Here is a 20,659-nt window from a genome sequence, read left to right as displayed (position 1 = left end):
ATTACTTTTCAACATGTATGCATGCAGCTCATCTGACTTCCAGCAGTGTTCCTTCCTCTCATAGTCACACTGCTGATGTACACAGGTTTAAAATAGTCTGAAATCTAGCTAAATTTGAGTCCTTACACTTGCTGCATTAAAAAGAATCTGTGGTTTACTAATAAATACAGAGTAACCCTATAAGGGCACAGTCTTTTTCTAACATTTGTTGTTCACAAGTAAAATCCTGTATTTTCTTGCTATAACATTACTTGGACCCCCTTCAAATATAAATATATATGTGTGTGTGTGTCTGTAATAAAAATAAAAATAAAAAAAATATATATATATAATATAAATGTTGTTTTAGCAGAGACCCTAGAGAATAAAGTGGTGGTCGTTGCAATTTTTTATGTTGCACAGCGGTTTATCGCGTGCAATTTGATAAAAATACACTTAAAGCGGATGTAAACCCGATTCATGAAATTTGTGCTGGGCACATATGTCTGTTTTCTTATCTCTCTTCAAAGCCCTGTGTCTCCGTAGCTTTGTTTGGCTCCTTGACAAGCTCTTTGAGGCCTGGAGATAGGAGGAGGTTGCTATAAATAGATTAGCACACTGCAAAACTATACACAGGTGGTTTGTCACATAGGGCGACTCATCACATTTAGCTACGGAAGTGACGATCCACTGAGAAATTTCGCACTGCACATGCGTAACTTGCCGATTTGCTTTCCAAATGTTTTTTACGACAATATGGAGTAGTGAAATTGTGAGATAATGTTACGGAAGTGACGTTACAGACAAGCTCTTCTGTATAATTGTAAGACACCACTTTGCAACAGGGCTTGTTTCGCTCGCCACGCTTTGGGCATGGCCTTGCTTTGCTTGGCATAATTATATTCTAACTCTGTCTACTTGAATGGTGGGGCTTGAACCTGGACTTGGGGATGGAGCCACATAACTGCCCAAGTGCAGTTCAAAGTCATTTCCGTCACACTATCTGATGGGTTTAGTGTGCTGTTTTGTTGTAAAAATATTGTAACGCATATGGCAGCGTCTATCATTAAATGAATTACAAAAATAAATAAAACATATAATTATAATATTCCCCATTTGTTGTGTACTATGAAAGATAATGTTACACTGAGTAAATGGATACCTAACATGTCATGCTTTTAAAATTGCTTGCACTTCTGGAATGGCACCAAAGTACGGTACTTAGAAATCTCCATAGGCAACACTTAATTATACAGGTTGCCAGTTGACAATTACAGAGGAGGTCTAACATTGTTGCTAGACTTAATGCTCTCGCTCAGACATTCCCTGTGATACCTCACATGTGTGGTTCAAACACAGTTTACATATATGGGCGTGACCTACGTATGCGTTCACTACTGCATGCAGGGACGGGGTCATTTAATGAAATTTAATGTCCCTTCAAAAAAAAAAACATTTTCACTTTTATTTCCATCGCAAGGAAAGTTAAAATTCCTTGCGATAACAATACAGTATGACAGGTCCTCTTTGTGGAGAGATCTAGGATATTAAAGACCGCAAATAGCTCCTCTACCTTTTAAAAGCAACATATTAAAAAAAATTATTTTGCTTAAAAAACAAACAAAAAAGAACATGCTTACATGTTCTGGTTCCGATGTTCTGTCCAAACAGCCAACTCGCCAAAATCTCATACCACGCCACATCTGGTGACTCTCCAGTAGCAGTAATTGCAGATTTTGACGACTGTTTTCACAGAACACCGTCAGCGTATACACTGTGGTACACAATATGAGTGGTCATTGTTAGTCTGCCGGTAGTAACCAACAATGTGGCTGCCTGCAAGGCGGTGACAACTTTACTCCTTACCCGGTGTTCTGTCAAAACGGCCAACTCATCATGTACCGTAGTGCATACGCTGCCTGTGTTCTGTGAAAATGGCCAAGTTGTCGAAATCTGCAATTACTGCTGCTGAAGAGTCACCGGAAGTGACGTAATTGGAGGTTCTGATGAATCCAAGGACATAGAGATGAGAGGTGGCCATCTTGCTATCGCTTATCTCTATGGCAAGCCGACCGCCAGTGCTGGATGGTTCCCAGGCTCAGTGATTGATAACATAAGCCCAAGAAAGGGGAGTACCTAACGCACCACTTCTAAACGTGATCCCACGGTGAATCCGGTAAAGGGAACTGAAAAGAAAATACCGGGTTATGGCATCTAGCTGCTGCTATAACTCTGGTATTTAACATCAGAGCCATGACGTCATTTCCCACAGGTGGTTGGTAAGTGGTATGCTTCCTAAAATCTTGTAGGTAGGCTGTGTTCTGTGTGCATCACTTTTGCTTGGAGTGTCTTTTTAACCTTACCTTCAAAAAATACTGGTTCCCTGTAGTACTGAATTTGCGGTCTCCTGGTCCCTGAAAAAAGGAACTGGACTCTGGCTTCACTTGTTGCATGCTTGTTCTGGATACGTGACATGGAAATGACTAAACCTAAGAAGATCAATTTCCAGATGAACGCCATATGTTGATCAGAACTTTTTTTGAGCCCTGTAGTGATTAAAACTGGTTGCACAATTTCACAGATCCACAGTGTCACGATTTCCTGATGATGGGGACCTTATGCAGCTAGGAATGCTGCGTGTCTTTCACGCTGACTATATAAAAACTCTGCTTACCGAGCAGTTCTTGTGACCTGGTGACATACTTTTCTTCTGCAAATATCGAAACCAGACAGTCGGAAAGCTGTCCTTTTGAGAAGGAGGTTTAGCAATCTTTTTAAATTTCTCACCCTGCAAGATAAAGAATTGGATTTTATTTAAATACGTGCTCCATGGTGTTTTTCTTTAAGATCTATCTGGGGGAAAAAATTCAGCCCACCCTGTCTTAGACACCTCCTGGATGGGAATTTTCTTTTTGTTCTCTAAGGTTACTTTTAAATTAAATTGCTTTTAATTTCAGATTTATTTTCCCCATCTTGTGTGTATGAATTGATAGTATAGTAGTCCATAATTAACAGATGTAGCAGATTTGAAAAAAGCTGCTGTCTGGTTGCGTTAAGGCAGGCCATAAATTGTGCGATCTTCTCTCTCTGCAACCACGGGTTTCAGGAAAGAAAATTGCTTTATTTCCCCATCAACCCAGTTAGCGTTACCCTGCTGGGAGAACACAATGATTATTGCTAGCGGCTAAAGCCACTGGCAATAATCGCATGCTAGAAATCCAACATGCTGATGATCCCCAAGTCGATCGATGTGTCAACTTGAGTACAGTCAGTCTGCCCATAGATTAAGGCTGAAACAACTAAATCACCGAGCGATGTATTCTATTAAAGATTACAGAGCCTGCTCAGATTGGAGTAACAACCTCTGCCAATCCAAGCAGGCTACATACAGTAACCTGCTCAGATTGGCTTTGAGTGTCAGAGAGGCGCGGGCTGATGATCAGGGCCGTCTTTAGCGCAGGGCAAACGGGGCACCTGCCCTGGGCCCAGTGTTTGTAGGGGGGCCTGCACTGCTACCCGCGAATTGGGGCCCCAATGAAGGTTTTGCAGAGTGCACAGAGGACACGGGAGGCTGTATTCCCATGCTAGCCAGCTGAGAGGGGGCGGGGCCGGGAGCGCCACTGACGCTATGACCCCGCCCCCGTACAGCCTGTATGCTCAGAACAGAGCGGCCGTAGTGAGAGCCAGTGATCGGAGTGGGCGCGTCAGTGGAGCTCCCGGCCCTCTGTATTCCCCAGCCAGTATAGAGGGGCGGGACCGGGAGCTCCACTGACACTCCCACTCCAATCACTGGCTCTCACTACAGCCGCTCTGTTCCCAGCATACAGGCTGCACGGGGGCGGGGTCAGAACGTCAGTGGAGCTCCCGGCCCCGCCCCCTCTCAGCTGGCTAGCGCGGGAATACAGCCTCCTGTGTCCTCTGTGCACTCTGCAAAACCTTAATTTGGGGCCCCAATTCACGGGTAACGGGGCCCCCCTACAAAGCATCAGTGGAGCTCCCGGCTGTTGTAGTGAGATCAGAGAATGGAAGCCCTGCCCACATACCTCTAAATGTATGTAGTGAGTTTGGCTGCCCAGGTATGTCCTTGCACCCATAAAATGCCTGACTGCTTAAACCCTGAGCTGTGTTATTCAACTGTCAAGTTGTGCGTTGCTAAAAGTTCTATGACCATCACCTGTAGCATGTACACAGTCTCTGATTGTCTCCTGCAGTATGTCCGCAGTCTTTGATTGTCTCCTGCAGTATGTCCGCAGTCTCTGTCTCCTGCAGTATGTCCGCAGTCTTTGATTGTCTCCTGCAGTATGTCCGCAGTCTTTGATTGTCTCCTGCAGTATGTCCGCAGTCTCTGTCTCCTGCAGTATGTCCGCAGTCTCTGTCTCCTGCAGTATGTCCGCAGTCTCTGTCTCCTGCAGTATGTCCGCAGTCTCTGTCTCCTGCAGTATGTCCGCAGTCTCTGTCTCCTGCAGTATGTCCGCAGTCTCTGTCTCCTGCAGTATGTCCGCAGTCTCTGTCTCCTGCAGTATGTCCGCAGTCTCTGTCTCCTGCAGTATGTCCGCAGTCTCTGTCTCCTGCAGTATGTCCGCAGTCTCTGTCTCCTGCAGTATGTCCGCAGTCTTTGATTGTCTCCTGCAGTATGTCCGCAGTCTCTGTCTCCTGCAGTATGTCCGCAGTCTCTGTCTCCTGCAGTATGTCCGCAGTCTCTGTCTCCTGCAGTATGTCCGCAGTCTTTGATTGTCTCCTGCAGTATGTCCGCAGTCTTTGATTGTCTCCTGCAGTATGTCCGCAGTCTTTGATTGTCTCCTGCAGTATGTCCGCAGTCTTTGATTGTCTCCTGCAGTATGTCCGCAGTCTTTGATTGTCTCCTGCAGTATGTCCGCAGTCTTTGATTGTCTCCTGCAGTATGTCCGCAGTCTTTGATTGTCTCCTGCAGTATGTCCGCAGTCTTTGATTGTCTCCTGCAGTATGTCCGCAGTCTCTGATTGTCTCCTGCAGTATGTCCGCAGTCTCTGTCTTCTGCAGTATGTCTGAACTCTCTGACACTCTCCTGTAGTATGTGTATTAATGTGCCCCTTTACTTGCTCAATTATTTAGGATTGCTCCACTGCTCAGTGAGAGGTAATGATGTGTATTAGCCTGTAGCAACCAATCGGCGAACAGTAGTGATCTGCTTTAATCTCTAGCAGCCAATCAGTAAGTGGTAATGATGTGCATTAACCTTTAGCAACCAATCGGCAAGCAGAAATTATGTGTTGTAACCTCTAGCAACCACCCAGCGAGCAGTAAGGATTGGCTGTAACCTCTGGCAAACAATTGCAATCACTGCGTGATCTGCTTCAGTAAACTGATTTTGAGTCTACCTGCTATTTTTTGTATGTCTCAGAATGGAGGGGGGGGCCCCAAGAAAATGTTTGCCCAGGGCCCAATCAAAATTAAAGATGGCCCTGCTGATGATGTTACAGCTTCTGCCAATCCAAGCAGGTCATTAATAGAATACATCGCTTGTTGTGATTGGCTTAGCGCGGTATAGCTCCAGCAAGAAGGAAATCTGAAGCCTCGGAAGGGGGGTTGCCATATATGGGGAGTATAGGCAAAAACTGGAAAAAAAAATGTAACATTCATTTTTAGTACTGCTTAAATGGGGGGGGTTGTCTTATACCCTGGCCATTTTATATGCCGGCACATACGATAATCAATTAGAATGGATTATAAAAATAACTGTCAACTATTTTCATAATCGATTAGTTGACCAGGATATAGAATGCATTATTTGTTTACATATCAGGCAATACAATGCATTCTATGCATTAAGGTAAAAAAAAAAACCTTCTGTGACCAACCCCCATGTATACTCCCAATCTCAATCTAGCGCTGTACCTGAGAGCAGCATCACTGCACTTTCTCCTTCCCACAGGACTCCGATGCAGCAGTGGGAACCATTGCCACCTGCTGCTGTCAATCACAGCCTGTGAGGAGGAAGCATAGGGCGGAGCCGAGCCACACTGTGTGTGTCAACAGAAGCACACAGTGCGCATAAATACCCCCCATAGCAAGCGGCTTATGATGGGGGCACTCTGAAGGTAGTAGGAGCCAGAAGTGCCCATGGGTGACACTAGAATAGGAGGATTAAGGCTGCTGTGTGCAAAACCAAAAAACATTTTCTTATCGTAAATCATGGGACACAGAACCATAGTAGTTACTATGTGGGTTATAGGCCACCTTCAGGTGATGGACACTGGAACGCCCAAAGACAAAAAGTTCACCCCCTATATAACCCCTCCCACTACTGGGGGTACCACATTTTATTTGCCAGTGTCTAAGGTGTTGGTCACAAGTAAAGATGTGCTGTGCTGAGCTCCATTGGAGCAATCCTTGCTGGGGCTAGCCATGCAGCCAGATCCATTCAAAGTGTCTTTTTGGCCGATTCGAATGGTACCCGGGCCTTGTATCTGAAGAAACAAGGTTTTGCCTTAAACGCTTCTCTTTTAGAGAGCTGGATCCAGTACTTTTGGTATTAAGGCCATAAAGTTTTTACCGTCGGTGGTGCCATTACAGGTTCAAGATTGTGGGTTTCCCTGAGGATCCCCAGCTCCTGAAGGTTTGTAACGGAACCCACCATGAAGGGTGAAGATTGGGTCTGTTGGTTTTACCACAGAAAACCCTGCGGCTGGAAAGGTAAGTGGAGTTTTTCTAAGAAATTTTAGATTTTTTTTATGAAATGTCACCTTTTAATTAGTGAATGTTGTCATGCCTGTGTGCTGTATTCAGCACATACCTTCTCATGCTTCCTCAGAGAGCTGACGTTGTATTTGGAACAAGCAGTTTCCTTTGCTTCTGCCAGCAGCAGTCCTCCGGTAAGTTTGGGGGTGTCTCCCTTCCCACTAGATGCCCCCCACCTGTTATTTTCTCCCCCTGTTCACGAGGAAGAGGCACCAAAAAAAGAATGGCCCCCCTCGGTGGCTTCCAGGCTTCCTCCTAGCCATTTTCCTCCTTTACAAAAGCGATCCCATAGGATCAGAGTCCTGCGCTCGACGGGGCATAGAGCGGGGTTGGCGTCCTCCAGCGTGGGAAAGTGGTAGGGCTTGACTATTGCTCAAGCAGTGGATGTGTTCCTTCTGATAGTACCTCTGCTTTGTGCATCAGGCTATGGTCGGAAGGGGGGTAAAAGCACCAAAAAAAAAAAAGGCTCTAGAAAGACTTCTACAGTCACAAGTAAGCCTAAAACCATCTCAAAGAAGATGGCATCCTCCCCTGAGAGTGATATGGCTGGTCAGAGTGAGCCATCAGGAATGTCGGATGTTGCAGCAGCTCTTAACACTGCAGCCCCTGTTTAGATTACTGAAGATGTTTTTCCCTCAACCATTTTTGGCTTGGAGCAAACAATTGATGCTTTAATGGCATCCCAGAGTGGGACTAGGCTCAACAGGCCCCCGTTCATTACTCAGGACCCTCAAACTGAGTAACAGGGGGCAATAGATGACGATCTCTCAGGGGACCAGGAAGAGGCTGGTGACTTAACTTCTGAAGAGTCTAATACAGATGGATCAGGTTCACAGGAAAGGTTGTTGGTACAATCTCTCACTGAATTGGTCCGTTCAACATTTTTGCTGCCGGTAGCACAATCAGTCGATGAGGCCACTTCTGCCCATTCATTGCTAAAAAAGCTTATGTATTCTGAGTGGGAGCACCCAAATAAACCGTTTTTTTTTCCTCCAAAAAAGTTTTCAACACTTTATCATATGGAGGAAGCGTATAATAAAAAGTGGGGGATACCAGCAATTGACGCTGCTATATACTCTGAACAAAAACCTGACTTGTCCAGTAGACGATGCTCAAATGCTAAAGGATCCAACAGGTAAAAAGTTGGAATTCCTTTTTAAAAAACTATATTTCGCTCGCAGCTTCAGTGGTTCAGCCTGTGCTAGTAGCGATTGGGGCATCTCAGTCCTTAAAGGACCAGTTTAAAGAGGTACTCAAGGTTATTCCTGATCAGCAGGCCCAAGATTTGGCCGGGATATCAGAGGCATTATTTTTTTTACAGTAGATGCTATGAAAGATTCTATTCTCCAGGCTTCATGGCTTATGCTAGGGCTGGCACATGTGTGTAGAATTTTATGTTTGAAAAATTGGTCAGCTGAAGCGCCATGCAAAAATCTCTTGGGAAGTTTTCCAATTCATGGGGACGATCTGGATAAGTACATCCAAAGAATTTTTAATGGAAAAAGTTCCCTTTTTACTAGTTAAGAAGTTTAAGCGCTTTTTTTTTTAAAACAAACTTCTTCTCCAGTGCCAGGAGCATCAGCCTCCAGGCAGTCACAACAGCCTCCACCGTCAGATTCAAGAGGTAAACCTCAGGGTCAGTTCCAGGGTCAAAAGAGGACCTGGGGGAGGAAGCCCACAAAACAAAATACTTAAACCTCGTTATGAAGGGGTGCCCCCGCATCGCTCTAGTGGGGGGAAGACTTCTGAAGTTTTCAAGGGTCTGGCAGGAACAATGTTGAGACAAATGGATGGCTTCCTCAATATCTCTAGGTTACAAACTAGAGTTCCGAGAGTTCCCGTCTTTGTTTTCTCAGATCAAATGTTCCCAGAGATCCAGTAAAAAGGAAGTCTCTCTTTCTAGCTTTGGATTATCTCTCGTCTCAAAGTGATATCGGTGGTCCCCTTGGAAGAGCGAGGATTAGGGTTTTATTCAAACCTTTTCACAGTACCAAAACCAAACGGGGATGTCAGACCCATTTTAGATCTCAAAGATCTAACTCGGTTTTTGAATATCCACTCTTTTTGCATGCAGTCAATCTGATTAGTAGTCTCAAACCTACAAGGTGGAGAACTTCTGGCATCAATCGATATAAAGAATGCTTATCTCCATGTGCCTATTTTTCCCGCTCACCAGAAATATCTACGCTTTGAGATCGAAAATTTTTATTTTCAGTTTGTAGCTAAGCCAGTCTAGATATGTCACCCTAAGTGTTTACAAAGGTATTGACTCCTCCTTTAGCCAGATTAGGGGCTCAAAGCATAACGATTCTGGCTTACTTAGACAATCTACTCTTGATAAATCAGTCAGTATCCTGCTTAAACCAGAGTTTGGTCACCGCAGTCAGCTACCTGGAATACGTAGGTTGGATTCTCAACCTAGAAGTCCTACTTAAAGAGGAAGTAAACCCTGATGGGTTTACTTCCTCTTTCATTCCCTGCAAAGGCAAAGCATAATGGACTACTATGCATCGCATAGTAGCCCATTATTTGTCACTTACCTGACACAGGAGCCAGCGAAGTCACCGCTGTCCCCTGTAGTCCGACGCATTCATCTTCTCGGTGGGGTCTCGCAGCTCCGCCGCTGTCATTCGGCGAAGCCGCGATGACGTCATTCCCGCGCATGGAAGCCGACACACGCGGCATCTTCGTCATTGTCGATGCCGCGCTCAGTGCGCATGCGCGGTAGACAGCGGTGCCTGTCTTCGGGCAAATATCTCCTAAACCGTATAGGTTTAGGAGATATTTCTTGGACCTACAGGTAAGCCTTAATCTAGGCTTACCTGTAGGTCAAAGTGGTTTGTAAGGGTTTACAACCACTTTAAAACCATCAAGGAAATTGCAGTACTTGGGTCTGATCATAGATACAGCTCAGAAGAGGGTGTTCTTGCCCCAGCCAAGGATCAGTTCCATAAGGGAAATGATTCAGCTGGTCAAAGCAAAGAAGAATCCTTCTATTGTAAAATTGTTGGGAAAGATGGTGGCTTCATTCGAGGCTGTTCCTGCTGCAAAACTGTATCCTGTCAACTTGGAATAAGAAGGTCCAAGCTCTGGACTTCCCAATGCGTTTATCCCCCAAAGTGTATCAAAGCCTCAGTTTGTGGTTGATATCCAAGAATCTTCAAAAAGGAAAATCCTTTCTACCAGTTACCTGGAAGGTGGTAACAGATGCCAGCCTTCTGGGCTGGGGAGCAGTCCTAGAAGAAGCATCCACCAAGGGGGCACGAGAAATTGTGTGGCCCAGAGAGGGGTGAATTGTATCCTATTTTGGGCAGAAGACAAAATTCCTTGTTTATCAGCAATCTTCATTCTAGGAATAGAGAATTGGCAGGCGAACTACTTGAGTCGCCAACAGTTGTTCCCGGGAGAGTGGTCTCTTCACCCCAGCATCTTTCTGTCAGTGTGTGAAAGATGGAGAATTCCGGCGTGCATCTGTTTGCATCCAGGTTCAACAAAAAGATAGACAACTTTGTGTCAAGGACAAGGGATCCAATGGCATGCGGAACAGATGCCTTGGTTTTTCCGTGGGATCAGTTTTCACTGATCTATACATTCCCTCTTGTTCTGCTACTTCTGCGTCGTCTTCACAGGATCAAGCAGGAAGGGAAAGAGATGATTCTTGTGGCCCAGGAGATCTTGGTTTGCAGAGATCATAAAAATGGTGCTAGGGGACCCATGGACCTTACTGCCATGGCCACACCTTCTCTCACAAGGTCCGGTATTCCATCTTGCCTTACAAAATGGTATGGCCATTGAGACCCACATTCTAAAAGACTGTGGGCTGTCAGCTTCAGTAGTTTCTACTTTGGTTAATGCTAGGAAGCCGGCCTCCAAAGTCATATATACTATAAAATCTGGAAGGCATATGTCTCCTGGTGTGAATTCAGGGGTTGGCACTCCAGGAAATATGTCATAGGTAGGATCCTTGATTTTCTACCAATGGGATTAGAAATTAATCTGGCTTTGAGTACTATCAAAGGCCAGGTGTCGGCCTTATCGGTGTTTTTTCAACGGCCACTTGCTTCACACTCTGATTCGTAGCTTTATTCAGGGGGTAACGTGGATTAATCCTCCAGTTAGGTTGCCCCTAAACCTTTGGGACGAAGTCCTGTCGGTGTTAAAGAGACAGCCTTTTGAGCCAATACTAGATATTCCCTTGGTCCTCTTGACAATGAAATTCATTTTTTTGGGTTGCCATATCTTCATATTTTTCTTGTAAAGAGCCATATTTGATTATTTATAAGGGTAAGGTTGTATTACGGCCTCATCCTAATTTCCTACTGAAGATGTCAGGTTTTCATTTTAAACCAAGTTATTATTCTGCCTTAATTTTTTCCAGAACCTTGTTCTACAGAAGAAAGGTCACTACATTCTCTTGATGTGGTGAGAGCAGTCAAGGTCATTTTGAAAGTGACCGCTCAGATTCGTAAAACATATGTTTTGTTTGTGTTACCTGAAGGTCCTAAGAGGACTGGCATCTTCGAAATCTACTATTTATAAATGGATTTGTCGAGTGATTGTTCAAGCTTATGTTTTAAAAAGGAAAATTCCACCTTTTCATATTCAAGCACACTCCACCAGGGCTGTTAGTACTTCCTGTCAGAAACCATGAATCAGACCGAGACAGAAGTACAATTAAATCACACTTGTTTATTAAATAAAAATAAAAAGGTAAATAGAAAAAGCATTATCAAAGCATAGCCAGAGTCCAGTAACCGGATAGAGTAGTCAGCCAGGGCAGAGTTCAATAACCAGATCGGGGTATTAGCCAGGCCAGAAGTCGGGGATCCAAGTAGAGCAACAGTAAACAGGATAAGGAGCCAAAAGGGATGTCAGCAAGCCAGTCACCGCAGGATATGGTTTCTTGTGATGTGACCAAGGCGAAGGCAGAGGTGAAGTGAGCTGGACAGCTTTAAGTAGGCAGGTCAGACGAGCATGATCAGGAACAGCTGGTTGGTAACTGTGGAGAAAGATGAAGGCTGGCAATTAGCCGACAGCTGAGCAGCCAGCCCAGAAAAGCAAGGGTTAAGCCAGCCCTGACACTTCCTGGGCAGTGCATCACCAAGAATATAAGAATATAGAATATAAGAAAATAGGATTTTTAAAATGGCTTACCTGTAAAATCCTTTTCTTTGAAGTACATCACGGGACACACAGGTCCCTCCCTTATTTGGTAGCCATGTGTTTCTTTGCTACAAAAACTGTGGTACTCCCAGTAGTGGGACGGTTTATATAGGTAGTAGACTTTTTGTCTTAGCCCTTGTACACACGGTCGGAGATTCCTAAAGAATGTGTCCGATCGGACTGTTTTGTCGGATATTCCGACTGTGTGTGGTCTACATCGGACTGTTTCTGTCGGAGTATCCGACGGACCAAGTTTTCCAACTTGTTGGTAAAATTTTCCCTCAAAATGCTCCGATCGCACATACTCCGATCATGTGTAGAGATTTCCGATCGGACAAAGTGCCACGCATGCTCAGATCAAATTCCTACACCAAAGCTATTGGCTACTAGCGTGAACGTAGTCCCGTCGTAACGAAATAACGTCATCACGTCGGATTTTCCGACAACTTTGTCCGACCGTGTATATGCAACAGTTTCGGACAAAATCCGACGGATTTGGTTGTCGGAATCTCCGACCGTGTGTACAAGGGCTTAGAGTGTGCCAGTGTCCATCACCTGAAGGTGGTCTATAACCCACATAGTAACTACTATGGCTCTGTGTCCCGTGATTTACTTCAAAGAAAAGGATTTTTCAGGTAAGCTGTTTTAAAAATCCTGTTACACAGAGCAGGTAAGTATGACATGTTTAAAATAAGAAAATAAAATCATATGTTAATCACTATAAGGGATCTGTACAGGGAAGATCAACATCTGAACTCAGAGAAGCTGGAGGCTGATAGACTGGAACAAAAAAAAAAGGGATTACATTTAAAGTAAAAGTTTACCAGTATTGTGCATTCTATTTAAAATGATTATATCCATGCAAACAAGTCTCCACCTTTTTAGTACTACTTAAATAAGAAAGATTTATATCCCCTCTCCACCCTTTATATAGCATCATCTCCTAGGTAAAATACCCTGTATAGCCTACTCTGGATATATTCTAATTATTATAAATATATGATATAAACTTTACATATTAAAATTTATTTAAAACATTACAATAAAATTTATACGCTACACTTTTTTTAGATTTTTATCAGATTAAAACAATTAATCGGGCAAATAATCATTTATGAAAACAAATGTCCTACCATACGTGGATCAAATATTGGCCGGTCCCTGCTGAACTGGCCGAGATTCGAACCATCTATGGCAGGCATTACTTAAAATGTCTTTGTTTCCATTACTTTATTAAATAAGCCCACATGCTGTAATGCTGTGAGCCTTGTTTTGTCAAATCATGAATTATGATCACAGGTGTTAGCTGGAGGGAAATGTTCTATGAGTTTTTTGTTTTTGTAAATCATTTTTTAAATAATGCATCCATAGTAATTATTAAAGCATTTATATACTGCAGCCATGGTACACGCACTGACGGCGTACTATAGACTAAGTAAGTTGTAATGAATGCTGACCCACACAGTTTATTGATCTCCCTCCAGTCGATAATTTCCTGCCACATTACTGCATGTTTAAACACCACTTCTGCTGCAATGTATTGCTTTCCTAAGTTGATTCATCTTTGCATTGAATTATGTGGCTAGACGGGGCTCAATACACTGAAAAGCAATACACCTCTGAATTTAAAGCGGTATTAAACACAAAACCCCATTTTTTTTTTTTTTCCTTGAGTTTTTTTTTTTTATTTAAAAAAAAAAAAAAAAAAAGACTATTGAAAACTCAGTTCTAGCCATAGAGCCAAATATTACTTTACACTGCTATGAATTCAGCAATGGTTTCACAAATGTAAAGGTTAAGCTCCCCTTTTCAGGGGTAATGCAATGGTGAACCAGCTCCAAAAACCTGGACCCTGCTGCATAAACCCCATTTTTTTATAAACCAATCAGATGTGGTAGCTGCACTTTTTAGGCACTTTTTCCCCCCTGTCTATCTGGTGATCTGGCCAGTAACTCACTTCCTGTTTTAGAGTGCCCCCATTCTGGATAAAGGAGCAACAGAGCCACATTTGGACAGCAGCATTGTCAGTCTGGGGTGAGGAGAGTGCTAGATGTACTAACGGATTCAGATACATTAAATAGTTTGAAGTTAAACTCCAGCTAACACTTTAACGACTTCATGAGTAGGCTATTTTTTTGTGATCCGGCACTGCGTTATTTTAACTGACCATTGCACGGTCCTACGATGCTGTACCCAACAAAAATGTATGTCCTTTTGTTCCCACACATAGCGCTTTCTTTTGATGGTATTTCATCGCCTCTACGTTTTTTTTTTTTTTTTTTTTTTTTTTTTTTCACTATAAACAAAAAAGACCGACAATATTGAGGGAAAAAAAAAAGTGTTTACTTTCTGCTATAAAACACATCCAATAATAAAATGTAAAAAAATGTAATGTCTTCATCAATTTAGGCCAATATTTATTCTGCTACATAAATATTGATTGCTTTGTGCAAAAATTATAGCTTCTACAATCTATGGGATATTTTTATGGAAATTTTATTTATATCCTTCTTTTTTTTTTTTTTTTTTTTTTAACTAGTAATGGCGGCTATCAAAGACTTGTAGCAGGACTAGGATATTGCTGCGGACAAATCCGATACTGACACTTTTGACACTTTTTTGGAAACCAGTGACACTATTACAGTGATCAGTGCTAAAAAATAGACACTGTCATTGTACTAAAGACACTGGCTGTGAAGGGGTAACATCAGGGACAGGTCATCCTATGACAGTCAACTCTGTCTAGTGCCCATAATGCTGTATTTTCCACATAAATGGAAAAAATTGTCATAGGATGAATGTATTTCCTATGATCGTCAGCTGCATCTAGTGGCCATGGGATGCAATGGCTCTCAGGGCAGTGGCACTTGGACGTGTTGGCTTGCATGGCTGCCAGTGAACTATCACATTGTGTCCCCCATCGGATAATGTCCACTGTGTACTGCGCACTACACAGCACACACAGTATCTGAAAATAGCCGAAGATGAAGGGCACCTGCGCCGTGAGTCCAGGTTCTAGCCCTACGATCCAAGTGGACATAGAGTTAGAATAAAAAGAGCCGAGCGCATTGAGGCCATGCCCGAAGTGAGCCCGCGAGGGGCCCTCTAATATCTGCAGCCCTATGTCCACTTTGATGGTGGGGCTAGCACCTCCCAGTTACGGCACAGGCGCCGTTCATCTTTGGAGATTTTTCGAATCTCCTTTTGTTCCGTACTGCGCAAGCGCTGCGCCTGCGCAGTATGGGGCGGGCTGTATCCGATGCCGGACACTATATGGCAGAACACCGGCATTCATTTGAAGGATGACTAAATTTAAGATGTCGTTGTCTTTTTACAAAATCTCTGCTGTTTCTAGCAGTACTCTTTTGTGTTTTGGCTTGGTGTATAAAATGGCCCTGTATAGTCTGCTTTTATACAGCAAATTCTCAATCCGGTGTGAAATTGGGCTAAGTGAAAGGAATGATGAGCATTATGTAAAAGCTAGACTAATTTGTACATTCGGCAATTTTATCCATTTCCTTTACCGCTGAATCTATAGAAATCACTAATCCCTTTTAATGGTGTAAAGGGAACTGTAAAGAAAAGGGAAAATTCTGTAGAGTAGGAGGTTGGGGAAAGTATTAATTACTAATTCTTTAGTTGTATTATAAGGCATTTAGTGCATTCTTTAAGTGTGATGTATAAATCTTGCTGCAGTCCTATGTAATCTCTGCCTCCATTCTGTTCACTTGGTTATGGTGGTACAAAGAAGTACATATGTAAGGGAAGTTTTATATGTGCCTTTCTGGAGTGATACAAAGAGAAAGAGGGGCAAAAATAGAAGATTGGAGGGGGGCAAAAGTTAGAAACCCGGTCCCTGGATTCACATTGCTTTGCTTATCTATTGTTTATGTATCTCCCTCTGTTTGTCCTACTAGCTACCGTATTTTTCACTCCATAAGACGCACCTAGGTTTTTGGTGGAGTAAAACAAGAAAAAATAATTCTGAACCAAATGCTGTACTAAAATATTTACTAGTGCCAATGAAATGCAGCCTGAAATGTGCCAATAAAATGCAGCCTAATCAATGCCATGAAATGCAGCTTTACCTGTGCCACCTCCACCTCGCACAGACTGACATTTCTTATGCATCCACCTGTCACTCTGAAGACAGAGCAGCCCGAGCGGCCCTATGGCCATACTCCATTCGGCCGCTCGGGCACTTGTGGAAGGCTGCCACGCTCCCACCAGCCCAGTTTTGTAACATGACAGCGATGGTGGGGGGGGGGGGGGGGGGCGTTGGTCGAGCCTGGTCTGTGTTTGCTCCATAAGAGCAGAGACATTTTTTTTCCCCCCATTTTTTGGGGGGAAAAAGTGCATCTTGTGGAGTGAAAAATACGGTATTTAGGACTAACAGTGCTGGTAATTACTCCACAGTCTACCCCTTCATTTAATTTAAAATGAAAATGTAGTTTAGTTTTAGTAAATATGTATTTTGAGTTATTATTGTAACATTTTCCTTTAAAGTAGGGATTCCTAACCGCTGGCCCGTGGACCACATGTGGTCCGCTGGGTCCTCTGCTGTGGCCCGCAATCTGCTTCTCTGGGATGGCAGATCGGCAAGTCGACCCGCCGTCCCAGAGCATCAGTATTCTGAATAGAGAGGAAGCATGGCTGCGGAGGGAGCAGAGCCCTATAAGCCGATTCTTCCTGTATGGCGCTGGCTCCTGTCACAGGCGGAGTGATACTGTATGCACGCTGCCTGAGACAGCAACAGCTGGCAATACCTGTAGCAAGGGAGATTCCTGAATGGAAGATTATTATTATTATTATTAAAGGTCAGTTTATATTCTAAAATAACACTGTATACAGTTATTGTCTGTTATTACCTGCGGGTTTATTAAGTTTTCAGAAGTGCACCACACCTGCAGGATATAATAGAAGTCTCTGGTAAAGTGCAGCTAACTCGCAGAAATGCCACAGGTGCACTGCACCCGAGGTGCGGGTAAACTGCAGTGCTTCTGTGTGCGGGCAGCCTTATGCCCCTTTCACACGATCAGTTCACTGGACTCTCAGGTGGACCTCTATGGACCTGATCACCTCTTCTCTTTTGGCAGAAATGATTTGGCTGTCCTTATTTCTGGACTGAGCACACTTGCATATTGACATTCTGACCAGGCACTGTAAGCTTAGGAAAGGTGATGCTGCACTCCTCTGGGGGTGTGTCCATGACAGCCTGGGCTTACAGGAAGTAGGTTGGATAAAGCTCTGCATCATTCTGCCCAGAAAAGGACTGGATCACAGTGCATTGAGTCTGTGGGCGATAGAACCAGAGCGAAGGTGAACTTTGAGAGCTGTTTATTTTCAACAGCTGCTGGTAAACCTTTTTTTCTACAAAAAAAAAAAAAAGTTGGCTTTGGGCTATAAAAGCAGTTGAGAGAAGATATCAGAAAAGCATTGAATGCATTGTTTTTAATAAGTCTGCTGACTGATGTAATTATATTGTGAATGGAGAATCTGTAAAACACAATGGATATGTAGAATTGAAAAACATGCAGAGCCTGTGTATTTAATGAGCAAATAAGGCTTGCCCCCATGTGAATGTAGAATTACAAACTATGCATAGGAGAACTTTTTTTTTTTTTTTTTTTTATAAAACATTGATTAGATTTATATCAAGCTGATCTTTTTCATATATTACATATTGATAGGACTGTCCATGCCCTAGATTTACTAGGTCACATATCACAAATACAGTCATGTCCGAAATTGTTGGCACCCCAGAAATTTTTCCAGAAAATCAATTATTTCTCACAGAAAAGTATTGCAGTAACACATGTTTTGCTATACACGTTTATTCCCTTTGTTTGTATTGGAACAAAACAAAAAAAGGTAGGAAAAAAAGCAAATTGGACATAATGTCACACAAAACTCCAAAAATGGGCTGGTTAAAATTCTTGGCACCCTTAACTTAATATTTGGTTGCACACCCTTTGGAAAAAAAACTGAAATCAGTCGCTCCCTATAACCATCAATAAGCTTCTTACACCTCTTAACTGGAATTTTGGACCACTCTTCCTTTGCAAACTGCTCCAGGTCTCTCTTATTGGAAGGGCGTCTTTACCCAACAGCAATTTTAAGATCTCTCCACAGGTGTTCAATGGGATTTGGATCTGGACTCATTGCTGGCCACTTTAGAACTCTCCAGCGCTTTGTTGCCATCCATTTCTGGGTGCTTTTTGACATATGTTTGGGGTCATTGTCCTGCTGGAAGACCCAAGATCTCAGACGCAAACCCAACTTTCTGACACTGGGCTCTACAGTGCGACCCAAAATCCTTTGGTAATCCTCAGATTTCATGATGCCTTGCACACATTCAAGGCATCCAGTGCCAGAGGCAGCGAAAAAAACCCAAAACATCTTTGAGCCTCCACCATATTTCACTGTAGATACTGTGTTCTTTTCTTTGTAGGCCTCATTCCGTTTTCGGTAAACAGAATAATGTGCTTTACCATAAAGCTCTATCTTGGTCTCATCTGTCCACAAGACGTTTTCCCAGAAGAATTTCGACTTACTCAAGTACATTTTGGCAAACTGTAGTCTTGTTTTTTTATGTGTCAGCGGTGGGGTCCTCCTGGGTCTCCTGCCAAAGCGTTTAATTTAATTTAATTTAATTTAAATGTCAACAGATATTTCGCTGACACTGATCCTCTCTGAGCCTGCAGGACAGCTTCAATTTCTTTGGAACTTGTTTGGGGCTGATTATCCACCATCCAGACTATCCTGCATTTCAACCTTTCATCAATTTTTCTCTTCTGTCCGCGCCCAAAGAGATTAGCTACAGTGCCATGGGTTGCAAACTTCTTGATAATGTTGCGCACTGTGGACAAAGGCAAATCTAGATATCTGGAGATGGACTTGTAACCTTGAGATTGTTGATATTTTTCCACAATTTTGGTTCTCAAGTCCTCGGACAGTTCTCTCTCCTCTTTCTGTTGTCCATGCTTAGTGTGGCACATACAGACACACAATGCATGATTTTTATATTGCCCACACCTGTTACTTGCCCCAGGTGAGTTTAAAGGAACATCACATGCTTGAAACAATCTTATTTATCCACAATTTTGAAAGGGTGCCAAGAATTTTGACCAGCCCATTTTTAGAATTTTGTGGGACATGTCCAATTTCCTTTTTTTCCCTCCCTTTTTTTGTTTTGTTCCAATACACACAAAGGGAATAAACGTGTATAGCAAAACATGAGTTACTGCAATACTTTTTATGTGAGAAATACTTGATTTTCTGGAAAAATTTCTGGGGTGTCAAAAATTTCGGCCATGACTGTATATGAACTCCTTCAGAAATATCTATCACAAATATGTGAACTATATGAATTGAGAAAAACAAGGTGGTGTCTACTCTTCCTCCCTATGGGTAATGTTATACTTGTATTGTCTCATTTTTAAATAATTTTGACAGCATTATCAAACTCACAGTGAGTAAAATTGTTATCTTCTATCTTTTTGTTTTTGTAGGATTCCAAGCTGCCATCTTCTGTGCGCAATACACTCATGGATCTTTTTGGACAAATAGAAAGGGAGTTTGAGAACCTTTATATTGAAAACTTGGAATGTAAGTACTGCTGTGCTGCTGATCACAAAGTTGTGGAAACCAGACTCTTTCCTGGTTTGAAATAAAGAAATCTGTGGCATGAGAAAGTGTCTGATGTGCCGACTGATGTGGAAATTCCCCTGTAATCCATGTCTCCTACACTAATAAATTGCCCTTTCAGCCTTTTCATATAATGCATCTGTGTACAACCGAAGCTTCCCAAGTAGCAGACATGACCACCGTCCTCACATCCTTAGCTCCACCAACAGCCAGCCCCTGACCATAGGCGCAATGATTATTATAACAATAGAGCTTGAAGGCTTCACAATCAGCCAATCAAGCACAGGCAAACAGGAGGAGTTATACAAATCTCAACCAATGAACAATGACTAAGAGAGTTTATGGACAGGTGTTCTCCAGTAAGACGATGAAAGCCACATGGCTGGCCTAAGAATTCGTGAACACTGCCCCGGACCACAATGCACACAAAGACTCCCCTTTTTACCATTGGTGTGAATCCTTATCCTGCATTGTTCAGAGAACAACGCATAGCCAGATTATTCTACCATTCCTGAGGATGGGAGATTATCTGCAGAGACGTGCCATAGCCCCTCCACGTGCTGATCAGACACAGAGGGACATAAGCGTACACCCCCCCCCAACCGATAATGTCTTTGCAGAGTGAATACACCCCCCCCCCCCCCCCCCACAGACTTTGCGGGTGGACATATCCCCACTCTGCAAACACTTCTGCATCCTCAAGAAGTTTTCCACTACCAAATGGGTCTCAACTGACATCAGTTTGCCCTAGTCTGCTCTTTAGAGCAGGCTGCAGGAGAACGAACACTGGGAGACACACTGACAATACATATTAAATACATCTTAATAAAATTTTCACAACACTACCTACACTATATTACCAAAAGTATTGGGGCACCTGCCTTTACACACACATGATCTTTAATGGCATCCCAGTCTTAGTCTGTAGGGTTTTGATTTGGCCCACCCTTTTACAGTTATGACTTCAACTCTTCAGGGAAGGCTGTCCACAAGGTTTAGGCGTGTGTCTATGGGAATGTTTGACCATTAAAAATGGTTTAAAAGTATTAACATTTGCACTCATGTGTCTGCCAAGCCCGACACTAAGGTGTCTACAGCCTGTGTGGATGGGTATATCGTGCTCGTATTGGCGTGCGATCCACAGAGGGCTTGA

The 20,659-nt window shown here is 43.1% G+C and overlaps 1 protein-coding gene across 3 annotated transcripts in view; it reads left to right on the top strand.

Moving 5' to 3' along the window:
- WDR37 (WD repeat domain 37) overlaps positions 1–20,659 on the top strand; it is a 284,920-nt gene that overhangs the window by 123,733 nt on the left and 140,528 nt on the right. For all 3 annotated transcript variants that reach the window (XM_077491119.1, XM_077491118.1, XM_077491120.1), the window contains exon 4: positions 19,371–19,467. In XM_077491119.1, the coding sequence (XP_077347245.1) occupies positions 19,371–19,467 (97 nt within the window). The remainder of the gene's footprint in view (positions 1–19,370; positions 19,468–20,659) is intronic.

Source organism: Lithobates pipiens, unplaced genomic scaffold, assembly GCF_037356315.1.
Source record: "Lithobates pipiens isolate NorthernLeopardFrog02 unplaced genomic scaffold, aLitPip1_a1.2 Scaffold_19, whole genome shotgun sequence".
Taxonomy (NCBI): Eukaryota; Metazoa; Chordata; class Amphibia; order Anura; family Ranidae; genus Lithobates; species Lithobates pipiens.
The sequence above is the reverse complement of the archived record's forward strand: the minus strand, read 5'-3'. Positions and strand labels throughout refer to the sequence as shown.